Here is a 21182-nt window from a genome sequence, read left to right on the forward strand (position 1 = left end):
ATCCGCCTCATTAGTTTTGCTGCACTGATTTAGCTGCACTGAGAAAAACCACAGAACTGTGTGAGGAACACATCTGTAATCTAACAATCAAGTCCAACTGATTTATTGCCCTGGTTGAATAATGAGTAGAATAACGTGAAATGAGTTTTAAAAAGTATGCTAAAGTATGTTAAAGCATGCTAAAATATGCTAAGTATACTAAAAAGGGAAGTGGCAATCAAGCAAGCTAAACTTGAAGATATTAGTACCTACCAGCAAGTTTAGAAAGCTTGTTGATAATTTCATCAAAAGCTGTAAGAGAGATGTTGATAGAACAAAATTACATTCAAAGTATGTTCACAGTAAGACAATATATTTCACATACAACATGGTATAATTTTGCTAATAATATTTACCATGGCCAGATATTTCAATTTGGGACTGATCCTTTCCTCTGTCGTCACTGATGGTAGCTTTGTAAATGCCAGTGGAAGCCTTGGAGAACTAGGTTGGATAAAAAAACACAGCACCATTTCAGGAATCAAATTAGAACGCAGTAGATAGGCCTCAAATTCGAATGATGTAGATAGGCCTCAAATCAGAACGCAGTAGATAGGCCTCAAATTTGAATGCAGTAGATAGGCCTACCCTCTGTAACAGTAACACTGACCACGTAAGCTTCATTAACTTCATTACATTGAGATTGGAATTGTTTTGCTTTAGTCAATTCCGGTTCATACAGTGTCTCTAACCACATTTCCATCCACAATTTTTACGTGAGTAAAGTCATACCGTATTTAAAAAAAAACAGCTGTGATGGAAACAGGAAATTTCAGTACAATTTTATAAATGCTGACAGATCATTTGTCAGTTCAACATTGGTGCTTTCTTTTTCTGCTGGTAAAATGTATCATGCACGAAATGGCAGTGGAAGGCCTTTATGCGCAAATATTGATATAATAACCATCCTATCGAAGTATCATCACACGATGATATGGTATGTAGTCACCACTTCTCCCACTACGACTGGGGAAACCATGCAGTTTATAAGGCTACAGATGAAATAAGTTATGATGAACTTCACAGGGTGATGAAAGTGCACAGTGATGAGCTTGATGCTCCTTTCCAATAAATATCAAGGGTCTTATTCTGATGAGATGGTATTGATGCTTGACTGCCATTTGATAAATAAATATATTCTCGCTCTTATCCATAATAATCTCAACATGTTGACTAGCCTACCCGCACAGCGTACCCGCACTGTATCTACAAGCTGTTGGCTAGTGTGCACATGCCAAGACCAGAGTAGGCACATTTACTATTTAACACATCATTTTTTGTGACAAAACTATCGCTAGAGTTGTAAATATGATGGAAACACATTGAACTTCACATTTTTAGTTGGTACATGACAATATAAGCTGACTTTTATCTGCAACGAGTCAGTTTGGTGGAAACACACCACTGGTGGAAAATATTTTTTTCTTTATGCAGATTTTTGAATATTCGCATGAAAATCTATTACCAATTGGATGCAAACCTAGCTATTGTCTCAATTTCATATAATTTTTCTCACCACTTCTGGCATTTACATGTGGCCAATGTCAAACAGGCTGTATATCAAGCACAGGATCAGAGTAACCTCTTCCATCTCATAGCTTTGTGAGGACAGAGTACGATTGCAGGGTGTGAATATTTATAATGACATAATTGGAAGTGACTGCTTTCTATGACAGTGGCGCTTTACTGAGGATCGCGCTGCTTATCTTCTTCCCCTCAGGGTTATTCCTCTTGTTTCCTATAAATGACTGGTGCCCCTAGGACCTCAAGTCAAAATTCGCCTTGACTGCACTTCTTACTTCCCTTACATTACATTACATCACAGTACATCACATCACAGTACATTACATCACATTGCATCACAGTACATTACATCACAAATGTTTTGGTGGCTATTTGTCTCTTGTCTTATTGTGTGAAACAGTGGAGGCTGCTGAGGGGGAAATGGCTCATAATGATGGCTGGAATGGAGCGAATGGAATCAACCCATGTGTTTGATTTATTTGATACCATTCCACACATACCGCCCCAGCCATTACCATGAGCATGTCCTCCCCAACTAAGGTGCCACCAACATCCTGTGGTATAAAGCGTAGGAACTGACAGCATGACTGTGTAGGCGGATAATACCCTCCTTCAACACAAACAAGGGTAATACAGAGTATTAGTATGGCTAACTTTGGCTTGGCCTGATTGTGTCTAGATGATATGGAAAGTCACAGGACTGCTCAGAATTGTACTCAACAACAATTCTGTTCTCAATGACTGCCATGAGATTTCCAGCAATGAAGTCATAGGATGAATGTGCCTAACCCGGTTTACCAGACTGCAAGGTCCTTTTACTGTAGACTATTATCAAAACTACTGGGTTTCCAAGAAATGTAATTGTGCTTCTGCCTATTGTCCACATACAGTAACACCTGCTATTATATGTACAGGTAACTGCCAAAATAATGGAAGCATTTGAGTAAATGAGGGATGCAAAGTATGTTGAAAGCAGGTGCCTCCACACAGGTGTGGTTCCTGAGGTAGTTAAGCAATTAAAACATCCCATCATGCTTAAAAGCTCTGCATGGTCAATCTGACGTCTGCAGTGGCTGTACAGCACTTACCCTTAAGTCAGGGCATTCATATTTCTTGTGCTTCGTGGAGCAGAGCAGAGCTGTTGTGAAGGAACTTGTGAAGGAAGTGAGACCTCCCGCCGCCACTTGCCATCAACCAATCATGGCAATGCGGAGCCCTCTGCATTGTTACAAAAATTGGGAGGGAGCTCGATTTGTCCTCTGCAATTGCATCACACCCTCCATACGGCGCCTCCGGACAGCATTGCCAGATCAAGCATACATCAGCTATTAGGGTCATGTATAAAATTATTGTTATTTTGGCTACCATGGATAGAAGAAGAGATCTCAGTGACTTTGAAAGAGAGGTCTCAAAGGAGCAGAGAGGGGTTTAAAGTGTGTGTGTGTGTGTGTGTGTGTGTGTGTGTGTGTGTGTGTGTGTGTGTGTGTGTGTGTGGTGTGTGTGTGTGTGTGTGTGTGTGTGTGTGTGTGTGTGTCTCAGTCACCAGATCTTAATGCAATTGAACACTTATGGAAGATTCTGGAGTGGCACCTGAAACAGTGTTCTCCACCAAAATACACAAAACACCAAATGATGTAATTTTTTTGTGGGAGAATGGTGTCACATCCCTCCAATAGAGTTCCAGACACTTGTAGAATATATGCCAAGGTGCATTGAAGCTGTTCTGGCAGCTCTGGTGGCTCATGAGAGCCCAACACCCTATTAATACACTTTATGTTGATGTTTCCTTTATTTTGGCAGTTACCTGTCGTTTGTTCAATCTTTATACAACAGGTGAGTCTAATGCTGAATGCTGATTGGTTAAAAGCGCATTCCAGCAGGTGTCTATTCCATAAATTACCACCGGCTAAATCTATGACGTTAAAATGCCTATATATATATATATATATATATATATATATATATATATATATTTTATGTTTAAAACATACAGTATACTTGCAGTGAAGCCGCTCAACAGCTACATCACATTAATCATCTAACCGACTCCCACCCAGAGCGACACAACAAGGGTGGCTGCTGAGGGGAGGATGACCCTGGTTGCTTCTGTGTGTCGCTCTGGATGGGAGTCTGTTAGATGACTAATGTGATGTAGTTGTTGAGCAGCTTCAGTGCAAGTATATTGTATGTTTTAAACATGGATCGATGGAATACTCAGTACTTTGTTGAAGCACCTTTGGCACCGATTACAGCATCGAGTCTTCTTGGGTATGATGCTACAAACTTGGCACACCTGTATTTGGGGAGTTTCTCTCATTCTTCTCTGCAGATCCTCTCAAGCTCTGTCAGGTTGGATGGGGAGCGTCACTGACCAGCTATTTTCAGGTCTTTCCAGAGATGTTAGATCGGGTTCAAGTCCGGGCACTGGCTGGGCCACTCAAGGACATTCAGAGACTTGTACCAAAGCCGTTCCCGCGTTGTCTTGGCTGTGCTTAGGGTCGTTGTCCTGTTGGAAGGTGAACCTTTTCCCCCAGTCTGATGTCCTGAGCGCTCTGGTGCAGGTTTTCATCTAGGATCACTCTTGGTTTCATCAGACCAGAAAATCTTGTTTCTCATGGTCTGAGAGTCTTTAGGTGCATTTTGGCAAACTCCAAGCAGGCTGTCATGTGCCTTTAACTGAGGAGTGGCTTCCGTCTGGCCACTCTACCATAAAGGCCTAATTTTTCGAGTGCTGCAGATAAGGTTGTCCTTCTGGAAGGTTCTCCCATCTCCACGGAGGAACTCTACAGCTCTGTCAGAGTGATCATCTGGGGGGGGTAGTCTGGTTCTTGACCAAGGCCCTTCTCCCCCGATTGCTCAGTTTGGCCGGGTGGCCAGCTCTAGGGAGAGTCTTGGTGGTTCCAAACTTCTTCTATTTAAGAATGATGGAGGCCACTGTGTTCTTTGGGACCTTCAATGCTGCAGAATCTCTCAGAGCTCTACAGACAATTCCTTCGATCTCATGACTTGGTTTTTGCTCTGATATGCACTGTCAACTGTGGGACCTTATATAGACAGGTGTCTGCCTTTCCAAATCATGTCCGATCAATTGAATTTACCACAGGTGTAGAAACATCTCAAGGATGACCAACTGAAACAGGATGCACCTGAGCCTAATTTCGAGTCTCATAGCAAAGGGTCAAACTGAAACGAAGTGCAGCTAGTTTGCAGTCTTTACAGCTTCAAGGTTTGAAGTGATTGTGTTAGCTGTGTTGTTGGCTAGCTCCTCTGAACAACAGTGTCCTGAAGAGATATTACATTTTCTATGCCAGGCGAAACCACACCTCAATAACTCATTGTTATGGATGTATCCAAATAAATGTCACTAGAAAACTACTTAAACAAAGGCAAACGCAGCTACTTTTGTTATTTATTTTTTAAATGTTTGACGTGACTCTTAAGTTAGTTGTAGTTGGCTAGCTAGCAAACAGTATGGCAATGGAAAATTTAGAACGAACGTCTGGGTCGCGTCCATAGATACAGAACAAAAAGACTGAACGACTGGGTCGCGTCTCTAGCAACCGAACCAATAGAACGAACAACCAGACGGCTTGGGTAGCAACCCTAGATTTGTTTCGGGACTATATCTTGTGGAAGGATGAAATAGTGTTAATAAATTAATCTAAATAACGTTTTTTAATTAAAATATGTCAATCATCATTTGAATATGTTGGTAACCTCTTGTATAAGAGTGATAATGTCCTTGAAGCCGGTGTTTGGAGGATATATTGGCACGGTTCGACTTTGTCTCGGGCCTGACAACACCCGTGTCAATATATCCTGCAAACACCGGCTTATCGGACATTATCACTTAATTAGAAGGTGTGTGTCTGTGTGATACAATTACCAGGGAAATAGGAAGCTTGCAGGTTCCAGATGCCAGATTGACTGGCCCTTCAGGGGTAATCTCAACGGCATCCTTAAACCAATGCAGCGCAGTTTCCTTCTTCAGATTATCCACCTGCATTATGAAACAACAGAACCCATAGCCCACAGGTAGGTGAACCAGCCCAAACAAAGACGCATGCCTGCAGTACAACAACACCATCTGTCAACGCAGGGAACAACGACTGAGGTGAATCATGCTGACTGTGTTTGTCATTTAGATTGGCAGTAGCAATAACTCATGCCATCATTTCCATTTAATCTCTTGGCTTAATCTAATTGTACTTTCGGTGAATGTTTAATTACCTTGCAGATGAGTGCCACAGAGCAGTCATCCCCGACATGGACTGACAAAAACTCACTGAAGTGGGGGCCTGGAAAGAGGGCAAGAGAGACAGAAAGGGTGGGAGGGAGAGAGGGGGGGATAGAGGGAGGGAGGGGGAAGAGCGGGCATATGAAGGTCAGATTTCATCAATTGTTTTGCTAATAACACCCTTGTGTCCTTGTAATATCCTTGTAACAATGGGTGGCTGAAGGATTTGCAGGTGTGATAACAGTGTGTGGCTGCCATAAATAATGTCAACCATTTTGAAGGAATAAATCGTTATGATATCAAATCATCATCTTAGTACTTGAAATTCATACCTAATTTAAATATTACTCAAATTAATTTCCCAAACACTAGAGGACTGCATATTGAATTTCCCAAACACTAGAGGACTGCATATTGAATTTCCCAAACACTAGAGGACTGCATAATGAATTACCCAAAGACTAGAGGACTGCATATTGAATTTCCCAAACACTAGAGGACTGCATAATGAATTTCCCAAACACTAGAGGACTGCATATTGAATTTCCCAAACACTAGAGGACTGCATATTGAATTTCCCAAACACTAGAGGACTGCATATTGAATTTCCCAAACACTAGAGGACTGCATAATGAATTACCCAAAGACTAGAGGACTGCATATTGAATTTCCCAAACACTAGAGGACTGCATAATGAATTTCCCAAACACTAGAGGACTGCATATTGAATTTCCCAAACACTAGAGGACTGCATATTTTGAAACACTGTTACCGTCTTTCACTCTGACGTACTCGCTCCTTTGGTGTTCTGCGTCAGCGAGAGCTGCCTTGAAATCTACAACCCAAACAAAGTGATACAGGGGATAAGTCCTTGATCCCTCATGGAGCCCTACCCTGGATTAGAGCACAACCCCCACAGCAGACAGGCTCTCACCAGCTCCGATAAGCACCAGAGAGGACTGTCCTCTGGCTTTGCCATCCTCGATCTGAACAGTAAAGGTGCCCTCGCTATCCTCTGTGAAATGATCCAGCACAAACTCAATGATGCCAGCCTCCACGTCATGACTCGCATGATTTGGCTGAGAACACAGAAGACACCAAGAAAGTTTGCATGAGAGGACTCTATTGAGTGAATGTTGAGGAATCGTAATGGGCGAATCCAATAATGTGGTTATGTTGGGTAATCCACTCTAGTCTTGGCTTAAAAGTCTATTCATGCCATGACATAGTGATGATAGAGTAGAATGTCTAGTACAAAGAGAAAACAAGATGTCTGTGCAAGTCCATTGTGAGTTCAATTACAGTGTTGTGTCCCGAAACTACACCCTATTTCCTGTATAGTGCACTACTTTTGACCAGAGGCCCATAGGGTCAGCCTCCTAGGCCTCTAGTCAGGAGTTGTGCACTGTATGCCAAAAAGGTGTCTAAAGAAGTGCACTAAATAAGGAATGGGGGTCAAAAGTGCACTATGTAGGGAATAGGGCACCATTTCGGACAAAGACAATGTGTCGGTTTAGAGTTGACAGGAATATGGAGGAGAGTCTTACATTAGTCGGTGAGAGTTCATTGTTGTTAGCTAAGAACTTATAGGTGACAGCAGAGGAGATGTGCTCAGCCTGCAGCCAGAAGCGCATGCGACCACGCTCCAGAATCTTGTAGGCCAGCTGAGTCTTTAGAGGGATCACTGTGGAAGCAGAAACAATAATGGAAGAAGGTGATGCAAATAGAGGTAGGTTTTGTGATAGAAATGGCATTTGTTCAAAGGAAGACATTTCCCTTCTCAAAATATAAGAATAAGCTGTAATGAACCACATGCTAAAAAAGTTGATGGAGAAAGGGCTGAAAAAAACTATTTTCTGGGATTAACAGTTGTCTCCTCTATGTGGTTTACATGAACCCACATCACCAGTCTACAACAGCACACACGCCCCTACAGTATATACCCATGTCACGCCCTGGCCATAGAGAGGGTTTTATTCTCTATTTTGGTTAGGCCAGGGTGTGACTAGAGTGGGCATTCTATGTTCCTTTTTCTATGTTTTGGTATTTCTTTGTTTTGGCCGGGTATGGTTCTCAATCAGGGACAGCTGTCTATTGTTGTCTCTGATTGGGAACCATACTTAGGTAGCCTTTACCCACAGGGTTGGTGTGGGTAGTTGTTTTCTGTTTGGTGTGTTCACCTGACAGAGCTGTTGCGGTTTGTTCCACTTTGTTTTTTTGTTGCTGTGTTCAAGTTATTAATAAACATCATGAACACGTACCACGCTGCGCTTTAGTCTACTCCTTCTTCCAAAGACAACCGTTACAACCCATTATTCAAGCCAAAAAAAACTACGAAAATTGACCTTTTACCCTGAGCTGTGTATTCCAAATGGTTATTTGATGGGAACCAAAAATTCATGAGAGTGAAAATAGAAAATGACAAAGATCCAACTCTGATCTTTTTTGTGCTTCTGATTAAATCACAATAGGAACATACCAGAGTCGCGGACATTCCTTTTCTCTTTGAAAATAGAAAAGCCATATTAAATAATTCAGAACAAAACCTACCTGGGTGTCGAATACCATAGCTCTTTGCCAGCATTTTCTCCAGCTCTGTAATAGAGGTAAACAAGGGAGAGTGTATTTCAGTATTGTAATGATCCAATATCATCCACAGCGATTCCTTTTTACATGGAACTTCATCATACACTTCAACAGTAACAGTTGTCTGCACTGCACAGGACCAGACATGCATGTCCCATATCACATCATCATATCATATTTATGAATAACAGTGAAAGACACCACTATTGTTTCTGACTCCAACATCTGTTGTATAACGACATGCTGTTGTGTTGATTTAGATGTACTAGTACAGTATGCATGCATGTATGGACTAAATCTATTTCATACCATGATCCTGACTGAGGGTTATAAATAAGTAACCTCCTGTTTATGATCTACTCCCAGCCAGGGCCTACCTTCGGCATGGATTTCATGGCTGGCAGAAACACCATCAGTGTTAGTTACAGCAACGGAGAAGCAGCCCACATCCCCCTGGTCTGGGTGTTTGAAAATAAGCTTAGAGCTAGAAATAAATAAATAAAGACGCACCATTAGATAATATAGAAATAAATAAATAAAGGCACACCATTAGATAATATAGAAATAAATAAATAAAGGCACACCATTAGATAATATAGAAATAATAACAGCCACACCATTGGGTAATATAGAAATAAATAAAGGCACACCATTGGATAATATAGAAATAAATAAATAAGGGCACACCATTAAATAATATATAAATAGATAAATGAAGGCACACCATTGGATAATATAGAAATAGATAAATGAAGGCACACCATTGGATAATATAGAAATAGATAAATGAAGGCACACCATTGGATAATATAGAAATAGATAAATGAAGGCACACCATTGGGTAATATAGAAATAGATAAATGAAGGCACACCATTGGGTAATATAGAAATAGATAAATGAAGGCACACCATTGGATAATATAGAAATAGATAAATGAAGGCACACCATTGGGTAATATAGAAATAGATAAATGAAGGCACACCATTGGGTAATATAGAAATAGATAAAGGAAGGCACACCATTGGGTAATATAGAAATAGATAAATGAAGGCACACCATTGGGTAATATAGAGTCCAGGAGATACTGAGCACATCAATGTGAGTATATTACACACTTCTGAATCACTACTGAGAATTCTTGAACGTTTTGTTGAAATATATTTGATCTGTTGACAAGTTTTGTGCATAGCTTACATATTGCCCTCTGTTTTGATGACAATGCCTTTGGAGAAGTCAGTGATTTCCTTGTAGAATTTCTTCCACACAAAGTGGGAGCTCTCTGTAATTTGACAACTTTCAAATGACAGGATGAAGTCACCTGACTCCTCGTCCACTGTGCAGGTCATCTCCTGGGCACCTTTTGGAGTGACAAAGCAAAGAGTGAAGTTGACAGGCAACAGCAATAAACATCTGGGAGTGCAGCATCCTAGAGATGTGTGTTTTGGTACAGTCATAGTAGGGTAGTACAGGATCCTAGAGATGTGTGTTTTGGTACAGTCATAGTAGGGTAGTACAGCATCCTAGAGATGTGTGTTTTGGTACAGTCATAGTAGGGTAGTACAGCATCCTAGAGATGTGTGTTTTGGTACAGTCATAGTAGGGTAGTACAGCATCCTAGAGATGTGTGTTTTGGTACAGTCATAGTAGGGTAGCATGTTCATTATATGTTCACAGACTATTTCTGCATTTATGTTCTGCATCCTCTGTTGAATGAATACCTAGAGAGTTGTGAAAATGACTTTTCTCTGATCTCAACCAGCCTTGTGCTTGAGTCGCTGATGTCCCTGCAGAATACAACACTGCCCTCTGCAGGTCGCCCGATGGTCTGCACCTTCTCACTTCAACAACTCTACCGAGCTCCATATGAGTCATCTATTTTTCTCTACTCCCACGTCCTCCCAATGTTCCTTATCGACAGAAGCACAGACTACCCCTCCCTAAGCCCCTCCTCATAACCCTGTCTAGTGTACTACACACCCTGTGGTATTACTCTCCTAATCTAAGTCCCATTTTAATGGGAATCCTGACCCAAATAAACATTCTCTGTGGAACACACTGAACGAATGCTGCTCTGCTCTAAGCCACATTGAAGCGCAGCATAGGGAACTGTGTCTGTCCAACAGTACCTTCCACTGCTTTGGCAACCACAGGGTTAGAAGCCAAGGAAGGCTTGCCGGCACCTTCAGCGTTCGCCGCACGCACTCTGAACACATAGGACACTCCAACTTCCAGCCCAGTCACCTGAAAACGAGGAGGACTGTCAAATGTGCCAAATAGGCTGACACATTGTCATAACGCAGGTATTCTAGGAATACTCTCTGTACCTTGTGGTAGCGGTGACTGACAGCGTGGCTCTCGTTGGAACAGTGCCATTCATCTGAGCCTTTCTTTGCAAAGTCAACAAAGTAGCCTGTGATCGGGCTGGTGCCGGTGTAGATGGGAGCCTTCCACTCCACCACCACAGAGTCATCGCGGATCTCGCAGAAGGTCATGTCATAGGCTGGACCTGAAATTCAGAGTGCAGTAAATGTACAAAAATGACAGACAAGCAGTTCTTTACGTCAGACTGTGTAATGTCTATGTGCTGCTGTTTTAACGATTGATGTTGGAAATGGTACCGGTGATAAGCTTCTGCTTGAATACACCTATTCCATAATTCATGAAAAATTATGAGATATGCATTAATGGTTTAATTATGCAACGGTATTTGCATGTAAAATGATTTTCACTTCTTTGAACTATGCACACTTCATCTTTAAAATAGAAACTTGTTTTAGAGAGGTTTTCGGTACTGTACCTGGCTCGGGCATGGTCCAGGCATCACAGTTGAAGGCCTTGCTGGGGGCAGAGGGGGCACCAAGACCAGCAAGACTTCCACCATAAACCATGAACTCATAGACTGCACCTGCACTCAGATGTTCAACCTGTGGTTGTGAAGGAAAGTACTAAAACGGTTACAACTAATTGAACTGCATAATAGATTCCTACACTATCTACACTAAAGGTGCTATCTAGGACCTTAGAGGGTTCTTCGGCCGTACCCATTAGGAAAACCCTTTTTAGTTCCAGGTAAAACCTTTTTTTGTTTCAGGTAGAACCCTCTATGAAAAGGGTTCTACATTGAACTGAAAAGGGCATGGAACCAAAAAAGGGTTCTGCAAAGAGTTATCCTATGGGGACAGCCAAACCCTGTTAGGTCCTAGATAGCACCTTTTGTTCTAAGTGTGTATAATCCTAACCATTACAGATGTGTTTAGATGACTAAGGTCGATCAGATTTGTACCTTGAACAGCCGCTCTTTGATTGGTGGGATGTTGATCTCTTTCCATGTGTGTTCTCCGTGCCTGTGTTTGTCAATGTAGTATTCAACCACCGGAGAGCCACCGGAGTGGATTGGGTGCTTCCAGTTCAGAACCATAGACTCTCCGTCACAGGCCAGCAGAGCAATGTCATACGGAGCAGAGGGAGTCGCTGCAAACAGAGTTTACAAGTGTCTTAAACATGTATCATGATTAGGGCCCTGTTTTTTGGTTAATCATGTCACATGACCTGGATTGGATATATAGCAGGGTTCTTCTCTACACTCTGAGAAAAAAAGGTGCTATCTGGAACCTAAAAAGGGTTCTTCGGCTCTCCCCATAGAAAAACTCTTTGAAGAACCCCTTTTGGTTCCAGGTAGAACCTTTTTGGTTCCAAGTAGAACCCTTGTGGGTTCCATGTGGAACCCATTCCACAGAGGGTTCTACCTGGAACCCAAAAGAGTTCTACCTGGAACCAAAAAGAGTTATCCTTTGGGGAAAGCCGCAGAACCCTTTCAGAACCTATTTTTCTAAGAGTTTAGGGTTATGGTTGTTAAGGCTTTCGGTAGCATGAATAATACATACATTTTAGTGCATAATGGCGCCAACTAGCAGGTAGCCTAGCGTTTCAGTGCGTTGGGCCAGTAACCGAACGGTCGCTGGTTCAAATCCCCGAGCCAACTAGGTGAAAAATCTGTCGGTGTGCTCTTAAGCAAGACACTTAACCTTAATTGCTCCTATAAGTCACTCTGGATAAAAGCATCTGCTAAATGTAAATTTGATAATTGTTGTTAAAAAACTGCAATCCACATAGCTTGGAGTATCGTCAATGAGTTTAAAAATGTATGGTTTGATGAAACAATCTGCAGTTGTTGGTTGAATGTCCCAAAGGAACTCTACGAACCAATGGTTTGTTTTTGACTCAGATTGCCTAAATTATTCACATCATTTGGACAAGGAGAAAAGTACACGATGACAGGCTCAAATCCTATAGGCTCCCAGGCTGTCCTGCTGAAACGTGTGAATAGGAAGAATGACGGTCCTCTTCATTTATTGGAGACATTTATTTTATAATTCGATGCTTGTGATGATATAATCATTAGATATTCAGCCGACTTAAGGCATCAAAGTTAGATGCCTTTGTGTGTCTTACTTCTGGACAGCTACCAACGGCCTTGAAGAAAGTCTTGACAACATTGCTACAATTTATTCACTGTGATCATTCACAGAGAAAAGAGCCTCCAGCTAAGCACAGTGGGTCGCAAAAATTTAATATCTGCAATTTTCTTCTTTGTTACTGTTGCTACTGCCATATTGAATGCAACACTTTTTCCACCTGGTTGGAATCTCGACAAATTACAAGTATATTATGTCTGCGGGGGGGGTGTGTGTGTGTGTGTGTGTGTGTGTGTGTGTGTGTGTGTGTGTGTGTGTGTGTGTGTGTGTGTGTGTGTGTGTGTGTGTGTGTGGTGTGTGTGTGTGTGTGTGTGTGTGTGTGTGTGTGTGTCCATACTCACTGAGGGCAGCTTTGACAGCGAGGGGGGAGGACTCCTGTGATTCATCACTCAGACCCAGCTCATTGATGGCTTGCACACGGAAAACATATGTCTCACCAGTGGTCAAACCTTGAACCACAAACCTAATCAAAAATAGCAAATGAAGCAAATTCTCAACACATTGTGATGAATGAAATCACACTTCAAATAATAAGTACAGTGCCTTGCAAAAGTATTCATCCGCCTTGGTGTTTTTCCTATTTTGTTGCATTACAACCTGTAATTTAAATTGATTTTAATTTGGATTCCATGTAATGGACATACACAAAATAGTCAAAATTGGTGAAGTGAAATGAAAAAAATTACTTGTTTCAAAAAATTCTAAAAAATAAAAAACTGAAAAGTGGTGCGTGCATATGTATTCACCCCCTTTTCTATGAAGCCCCTAAATAAGATCTGGTGCAACCAATTACCCTCAGAAGTCACATAATTAGTTAAATAAAGTCCACATGTGTGGATTCTAAGTGTCAGATGATCTAAGTATATATACACCTGTTCTAAAAGGCCCCAGAGTCTGCACCACTAAGCAATGGGAGTCTGCACCACCAAGCAAGCGGCACAATGAAGACCAAGGAGTTCTACAAACAGGTCAGGGACAAAGTTGTGGAGAAGTACAAATCAGGGTTGGGTTATTAAAAAATATACGAAACTTTGAACATCCCACGGAGCACCACAACAAACCTGCCAAGAGAGGGTCGCCCACCAAAACTCATGGACCAGGCAAGGAGGGCATTAATCAGAGGCAACAAAGAGACCAAAGATAACCCTGAAGAAGCTGAAAAGCTCCACAGCGGAGATTGGAGTATCTGTCCATAGGACCACTTTAAGCCGTACACTCCACAGAGCTGGGCTTTACGGAAGAGTGGCCAGAAAAATGTCATTGCTTTAAGAAAAAAATAAGCAAACACTTAGTGTTTGGTGTTCGCCAAAAGGCATGTGGGAGACTCCCCAAACATATGGAAGAAGGTACTCTGGTCAGATGAGACTAAAATTGAGCTTATTGGCCATCAAGGAAAACACTATGTCTGGCGCAAACCCAACACCTCTCATCACCCCGAGAACACCATCCCCACAGTGAAGCATGGTGGTGGCAGCATCATGCTGTGGGGATGTTTTTCATCGGCAGGGACTGGGAATTGAAGGAATGATGGATGGCGCTAAATGCAGGGAAATTCTTGAGGGAAACTTGTTTGTCTTCCAGAGATTTGAGACGGGGACTGAGGTTCACCTTCCAGCATGACAATGGCCCTAAGCATACTGCTAAAGCAACACTTGAGTGGTTTAAGGGGAAACATTTAAATGTCTTGGAATGGCCTAGTCAAAGCCCATACCTCAATCAAATTGAGAATCTGTGGTATGACTTAAAATTGCTGTACATCAGCGGAACCCATCCAACTTGAAAGAGCTGGAGCAGTTTTTCCTTGAAGAATGGGCAAAAATCACAGTGGCTAGATGTGCCAAACATATAGAGACATACCCCAAGAGACTTGCAACTGTAATTGCTGCAAAAAGTGGTTCTACAATGTATTGACTTTGGGGGGCGAATAGTTATGCACGCTCAAGTTTTCAATTTTTTTTGTCTTATTTCATGTTTGTTTCACAAAAAAAAATATTTTGCATCTTCAAATTGGTAGGCATGTTGTGTAAATCAAATGATACAAACCCCCAAAAAGTCCATTTTAATTCCAGGTTGTAAGGCAACAAAATAGGAAAAATGCCAAGCAGGGTGAATACTTTCGCAAGCCACTGTACATGACAGAATACATACTTGTTGTTCTTGTGAGGTTTGTGGTTAGCTGAAGCCCAGTCCTTGGAGCCTTTTACACACACATCAATGTAGTAGCCAATAAGATTATTAGGCTCCTTGGGTTCAGCCCATTGGATAAGAAGAGATGTATCAGTCTCCCTTGTGGCAACCACCTGACCAGGAGCGGAGGGGACCCCTACAGTAGATTAATAAGGCATGGTTAATGTCTAAGGCAAAAGGTCAACTATCTATAACTTACTTTAATTGAAGGACTATCATTTTTTTGGCTAAATCTGTTATATGGGCGCAAATGACTTTTTGAACATTTTTCCTGAGTAACTTTTTTCAAATTCTACCCTTGACTATTGCTATGCTTTGCAGGGAGTTTGACATTTAGAGAAAATACTTGAGAACAACCTTGTGGAGGACTTTAAGAGATAGCTATAAAGCCACTGAAGAGGACCTTCTTACCGCACAGCTCTTGAGTCTGAATGGGCTCTGTGGGCTCAGAGGCTTCACTGGTGCCGTACATGTTTGCAGCCAGCACGCGGAACAAGTACTGTTTTCCCTCAGCCAAATCGAACACGGCATAGCGAGGAGATCTCACGGGTACCTGAGTGTTCACCCTCTGCCACGCACCGCTCTCGGCCAAGCACTGTGAGGGAAGAGCCCCAAAGACAACATTTACACCCTGTAACAACATCCACAGATACTGTCAAACGCAATGGAGAAGAAGACGTAACCCCAATTCATTCCGTTGACTTCAACCATTCATTCGATTTGAATCATGACCCTACTTGTAATTGCCCTTGATTATTCTATTGAAGTGGGATCCCAGAAAGATTTAATGTGTTTTAGAGGACACAAATCTAGTGATTCCATGTTGAAATGTGTCTCTATTCTGTTGCTGCAAAGTTTGGGTAAAAAAGAAAGGTGAGAGAGCAGAGAGAGAACAACCTTCTCAATATAGTACCACACTGGGGCCTGGCCCTGATAAGGAGCAGGTTTCCAGCTGAGGACAACATATGTTCGGTCGGTCTCTGAAGCGCGCAACTTGGAGGGGGTTCCTGGTACTTTCTTCCCATCTACGGACACAAGACATCACAAAGAATTCACAAACTGTTTTTTGCCCAGGTGGGAGCATTCCCCCGAGTTGTCTATACACATACAGTACCAGCCAAAAGTTTGGACACACCTACTCATTCAAGGGTTTTTCTTTATTTTGACTATTTTCTACATTGTACAATAATAGTGAAGACATCAAAACTATGAAATAACACATATGGTATCATGTAGTAACCATTGTTTTGGTTACTACATGATTCCATATGTGTTACTTCATGTATATAAATATTATTTTAATTGTATTCTTTTATTGAATATTAAAACATACAATCTACTTGCAGTGAAGCCGCTCAACATCTACATCCCATTCAGTCATCTAACAGACTCCCATCCAGAGCGACCGACAGAAGCAACCAGAGTCAACTCAAGGGCATGTCGGCAGATCTCCCATAAGGTCAACAATGGGGACCAGACGACCTATCAGCCACCGGCCCAAGCTCCCAACTGCCAGGCCACCAGCCCTCCAAGATCCCCCCAACAGTCCCCCACCTCGAGAAAAATAAAATAATTCCATTATTGCTAAATATTGAGACAGAGAGCAGCTGATTAGTAGCCTAGCTGTTAAGAGCATTGGGTCAGTAACCAAAAGGTTACTGGTTTGAATCCCTGAGCTGACTGGGTAAAAAAAACTGTCAATGTACCCTTGAGCAAGGCACTTAACCCTAATTGCTCCTGTCTGTCGCTCTGGATAAGAGTGTCTGCTAAATGACTAAAATGTAAAAGAGTAATGTGACAGTTGGTGTACAGATGTTAGGCATGGTACAATGTGAGGGCTAATGATATGGCAATATTGTAAAGGGGGAGTTGGACCTCCTTCAGTGTCTGATGAGGTATACAGAAATAAGCATAGAAAAGTAATATCATGACTTTTTAGAAGAACATCAAAGATTTTTGCATCAAACTAGTTGATTGAGATTCAAGGATCCCCATACATCATAGAAAACCATTTAGTACCTTCAACGTCATCGTGGTAAATTACAACATCAAGTTTTCCACCCAACTTGATGGCTGTCAAAACAAAGATAAAAATATAAAAGTATATACATTTAATTTGATTCTAGAGAATACATGAACTCACAAGGTAAAGTTTAAGATGTCATCACATTACCATGGAGTCTTTCAAATTCAGTGGGGTCCAGGGCGGCGATGGGGTCAGACACTCTGGAGGGCTTGCTAATGCCGTGTGAGTTTATTGCACGCACACGGAAATAGTAGGAGTGGCCCTCGAACAGGCCAGGCACAGGGTATTTACAGATCTTAATGGGGGAGTCATTGCACTGCACCCAATTTTCAGTTCCAGTTTCACATCTGAAAAAAAAATGAGGAAAATTGGTTCATCTCCCCAAATCCATCTCTGAAGAGGACATTTTGGCTGATATAGCTACATTATCCTGTCACCAGCTATGAAGAGTGGTGGAAGAGTATAGGTTGTAATTTGCAGATTTGTCTCCAATTTTGGGGCCTAGATTGTTATGTGATTATAAGAAGGAGAAAAAAAATGAAAGTATATAATGAGTTCCTGATGTTTTTCCTGGTCAGATCATGGCATCTGTAAAAAGTAGCTGGAAATATTCACATTTGATTCCCATTTCAACACCTTCCATTACCTATCTACAAAGTATCCGATGATGGGGCCTTCAGTGGTGGTGTTGGGAGGCTTCCAGGACACGATGACATAATCTCTGTTGGCGTCATGGATCTTGATGTCCATAGGAGCACCAGGAGCTCCAGGCACTGGGGGAGGACCATCTGTCACAGGGACACAAAGCAAGTCACATCTTCACACTCTGTCAAAGTACATCATGCCAGAGCCATGTATTTAGGTCGTCACTAGTTACTACAGCCACAAATAGCTAAACCACGCCTATTTCTACAGTTTCTCTTCTTTAAATCTGACCTAACCCTAACATTAACCACACTGCTAACCATATGCCTAACCCTAACCTTCAATTAAGACCAAAAAGCACATTTTTGTATTCATGAATTTTTACAATATAGCCAATTTGACTTTGTGGCTGTTGTAACTACTGATAACCCTGTATTTAGAGAGTTGGGCCAACGCGGTTTATGAATTATGATGCATTTACATGACACTATAAAATTATATGGCAGCCATGTTAGCTCCCCATTGACATTACATGGGGAATATTTAAACAATGCTAACTGAATGTCTAGAACTAGAACAATATTCAAAATTCTAAAATTATTTTCTAAAAGTTGTCTTCATTCTCTATTCTAAAAGTTTACCTAACTGTAAATATATGGCTTTGAATCACGCAATACCTGAAACTCCCTGTGAACAGAACCATCAAAGGACCAAATCAGCTTTTTTGAAAGATATCAGAATATTACTAAATATTTAAAGTAGCTGCATTGCTGGTACACACAGAGGGGGTATAGCTACAAACAGGGACGCAACTTTGGTTTTAGATATATATATTTTTTTATCCAATCGGATAAACACTCCAAACAGCCTACCCGACCGCTTGGTCCTAAAGCAAACCATTGCCTTGTTTTGTATCACATTCCAATGATAAAACTACGGGGGGGACAAAAATGCAATTCCCCTCCGTCCCCGTCCCCCATCCCCGTCCCCCGTCTCCCGTCCCCGTCCCCAGTGAAAGTTGTGCCCCTGGCTCCAATTCTCAAAGTTAGTTGTTGATTTACCTGCACAAGAAACATATGCACTGTGGACAGCATCTCCCCCCTTTGTAACCACACGGAGTGAGTAGACACCCTCATCATCCTTGTTCAGGTGAGGCAGGGTCAGCTTGGTCTCGCCTCTAGCAGACTCTATCTTCACCCACTTGGAGTCTGACAGCCGATGATCTGACACAAAAAAACAGCAACATTAAAAGTGAGGACCTGTCAGTAGCTGAAGTTACAAAACTGGCCTAGTAAATCATCTGTTATTGAGAGCGTTATGATCGTGAGAGAAAATGTGATACCATCTCTGAACCATTGAGCTTCAGGCTGCAGATTGGCTAGGTTAGGAGTAGCGGTCATTGTGGCGGCCAAGGTGACCGTGTCTCCCTCTGTTCCAAAGACCGAACCAAAAGTCTCCAGGAAGGTGATGTTGATCTTGGTGTATTTGATGTCCAGTAACATGGGAACTGCAGAAGACAGTAAAGGAGGACATACTTACAGTATTATGACTCTATTTCAGTAACATCATTATAGAGCACCATGATCACAATTATATTCTGCAACCATGCAATTACAAACACTTTGAAAGAGAGACAGCACTCTGAATTATTCTGAAGATATTGTGACAGTCTGACAAAAACGATCTATGTACCTCATCATATTCATACCACTTAAATAGCACTCTCTGTCTCCTATTCTCTTTTTAATAAAGACAAAAGACAAAAGTGCAACTGGTGTTGTGATTAATATATACCAGAGGAGGCTGGTGGAAGGGGCGATAGGGTGACGGGCTCATTGTAAAGACTGGAATGGAATTAATGGAACGGTATCAAGCACATCAAACATTTGGAAATAAATCAAAAACAACATTCTTCTCATTCGTTAACAAAGCATGTTTGAATTGATATACCTTCTACAGTAGTTTATGTTTGTCTCTCACTATAGTACAAAACATTGTTGTGTTGAGTACATTGATTCACATGTAGGCTACATCTTTACAATTCAAGAAGAATGAGGCCCTATTCAAGCAATCCCCAGTGATTGGATTTGCCTCAACGGTGCTCAGAATCTACTCAGAGGATAAATTAAATATCAGAGAGAATACACAGGACAGTTGTGTTGGGTGGACTTACTTGTGTAAGGAAGCCATGCATAGGAAGATGAATGCCCTTCTTCTCTGATCCCTGCAGAACAGACATATTATACACACACAATCACTATGCAACAATACAATACACCATCATGTTGTATTATTATGGTATAAATCAAGTAATTACACATACTCTTTCCATTTAAACGGGCAATCAGCAGTTGCTACATACATTTTTGGACTTATAAGTTATATAACTTCTAATTGCCTCATGAGCTTAGTTTAACTGTCGTACACCATCAGAACCCAAAATATAATCTTGTTTTACGCCAATGTTTCAAAACGTGGTTAAAACTATAATTGTGATATCATGGATGTTCAGTCCTTGCATCCATAGCTCTGTCTATGAATCTGAGAGATATTACATTTCTCCAGCCTCATCCTGTTTTACCGCAACAGTAGTGGGGAGTATGCTTTATTATTGTGTCCACTGCTCACTGGCCTTTTAAATAAGCCTTATATTAAAAACAATGCATTGACAAAACATGTATACTGTATGTTTTTGCCTTGCCAGACTTACTCTTGACAATGACAGAGGCTTGAGTAGAGACCTGTCCATGAATGTTACCAGCCACAGCAGTGTACTGCGCAGTGTCATCAGTTTCACACCTATAGGGAATACCGGGAAGAATACATATTGGAAAATGTGAATGAACAAACATAAACATCTCAGCAACACTTAAGGCTTACTTTTATCTATTTATTTTTGTATGTGGATTTATTATTTATTTCTGATTAATTTACTAGCCACCAAACATAATTTCATGAGTTGAATTTACAGGATTGTAAACTTTCAAAGGATGATAAATTATGTTGATTATGCAAATTGCTGTTGACTAAATTAATACTGTGAAATATCAAGACCTGATCCTCATTTGAAATGTTCTTATGGCTCTATTAATGCACAATATTGCACAGCAAATAAATACAGAAGCATTTAAATACTTTTCTAGCGTCGTATCTTGACCTCTAGAACCACACACTCAAGATCATGGCAGACATTATCAAATGTTTTGAACTCAGGAGAGGATAATAATTCTATGCAGGGGAAGAAGAAAAAAACAAGTCCATGAATTCTTCAGGAGATATTCAACATGAGAGGCTTTTAAACATGAATGGCAAACATCTGAAGATTCAAGGGGGAAGAGGAGCCTGAGAAGAGTGACAGATATCAGACCTTGACCCTGCACACACCATTTTAAAGCTGTCCACACTCACTTTCCCTCTCTGTCTCCAAACCATGGTTGTTCTCTTTGAGTGTGAAAGGGTTTG

At 41.3% G+C, this 21182-nt stretch overlaps 1 protein-coding gene across 2 annotated transcripts in view; it reads right to left on the reverse strand.

Annotated features, from left to right (window-relative positions):
- The window catches only part of LOC106589818 (myomesin-2), a 35854-nt gene that overhangs the window by 6804 nt on the left and 7868 nt on the right, over positions 1-21182 (reverse strand). For both annotated transcript variants that reach the window (XM_014180192.3, XM_014180193.3), the window contains 25 exons: positions 20431-20519; positions 19894-19944; positions 19063-19227; positions 18782-18943; positions 17722-17863; positions 17223-17422; positions 17069-17122; positions 15947-16074; positions 15461-15644; positions 15011-15185; positions 13204-13325; positions 11671-11858; positions 11185-11311; positions 10712-10893; positions 10514-10628; positions 9582-9744; positions 8764-8870; positions 8351-8395; positions 7348-7484; positions 6735-6879; positions 6573-6635; positions 5794-5861; positions 5450-5563; positions 396-483; positions 253-291 (listed from right to left, as the gene is read on the reverse strand). In XM_014180192.3, the coding sequence (XP_014035667.1) occupies positions 253-291; positions 396-483; positions 5450-5563; positions 5794-5861; positions 6573-6635; positions 6735-6879; positions 7348-7484; positions 8351-8395; positions 8764-8870; positions 9582-9744; positions 10514-10628; positions 10712-10893; positions 11185-11311; positions 11671-11858; positions 13204-13325; positions 15011-15185; positions 15461-15644; positions 15947-16074; positions 17069-17122; positions 17223-17422; positions 17722-17863; positions 18782-18943; positions 19063-19227; positions 19894-19944; positions 20431-20519 (3053 nt within the window). The remainder of the gene's footprint in view (positions 1-252; positions 292-395; positions 484-5449; positions 5564-5793; positions 5862-6572; positions 6636-6734; positions 6880-7347; positions 7485-8350; positions 8396-8763; positions 8871-9581; positions 9745-10513; positions 10629-10711; positions 10894-11184; positions 11312-11670; positions 11859-13203; positions 13326-15010; positions 15186-15460; positions 15645-15946; positions 16075-17068; positions 17123-17222; positions 17423-17721; positions 17864-18781; positions 18944-19062; positions 19228-19893; positions 19945-20430; positions 20520-21182) is intronic.

This window comes from Salmo salar, chromosome 28 (assembly GCF_965601325.2).
Source record: "Salmo salar chromosome 28, fSalSal1, whole genome shotgun sequence".
In the NCBI taxonomy this organism is placed as follows: Eukaryota; Metazoa; Chordata; class Actinopteri; order Salmoniformes; family Salmonidae; genus Salmo; species Salmo salar.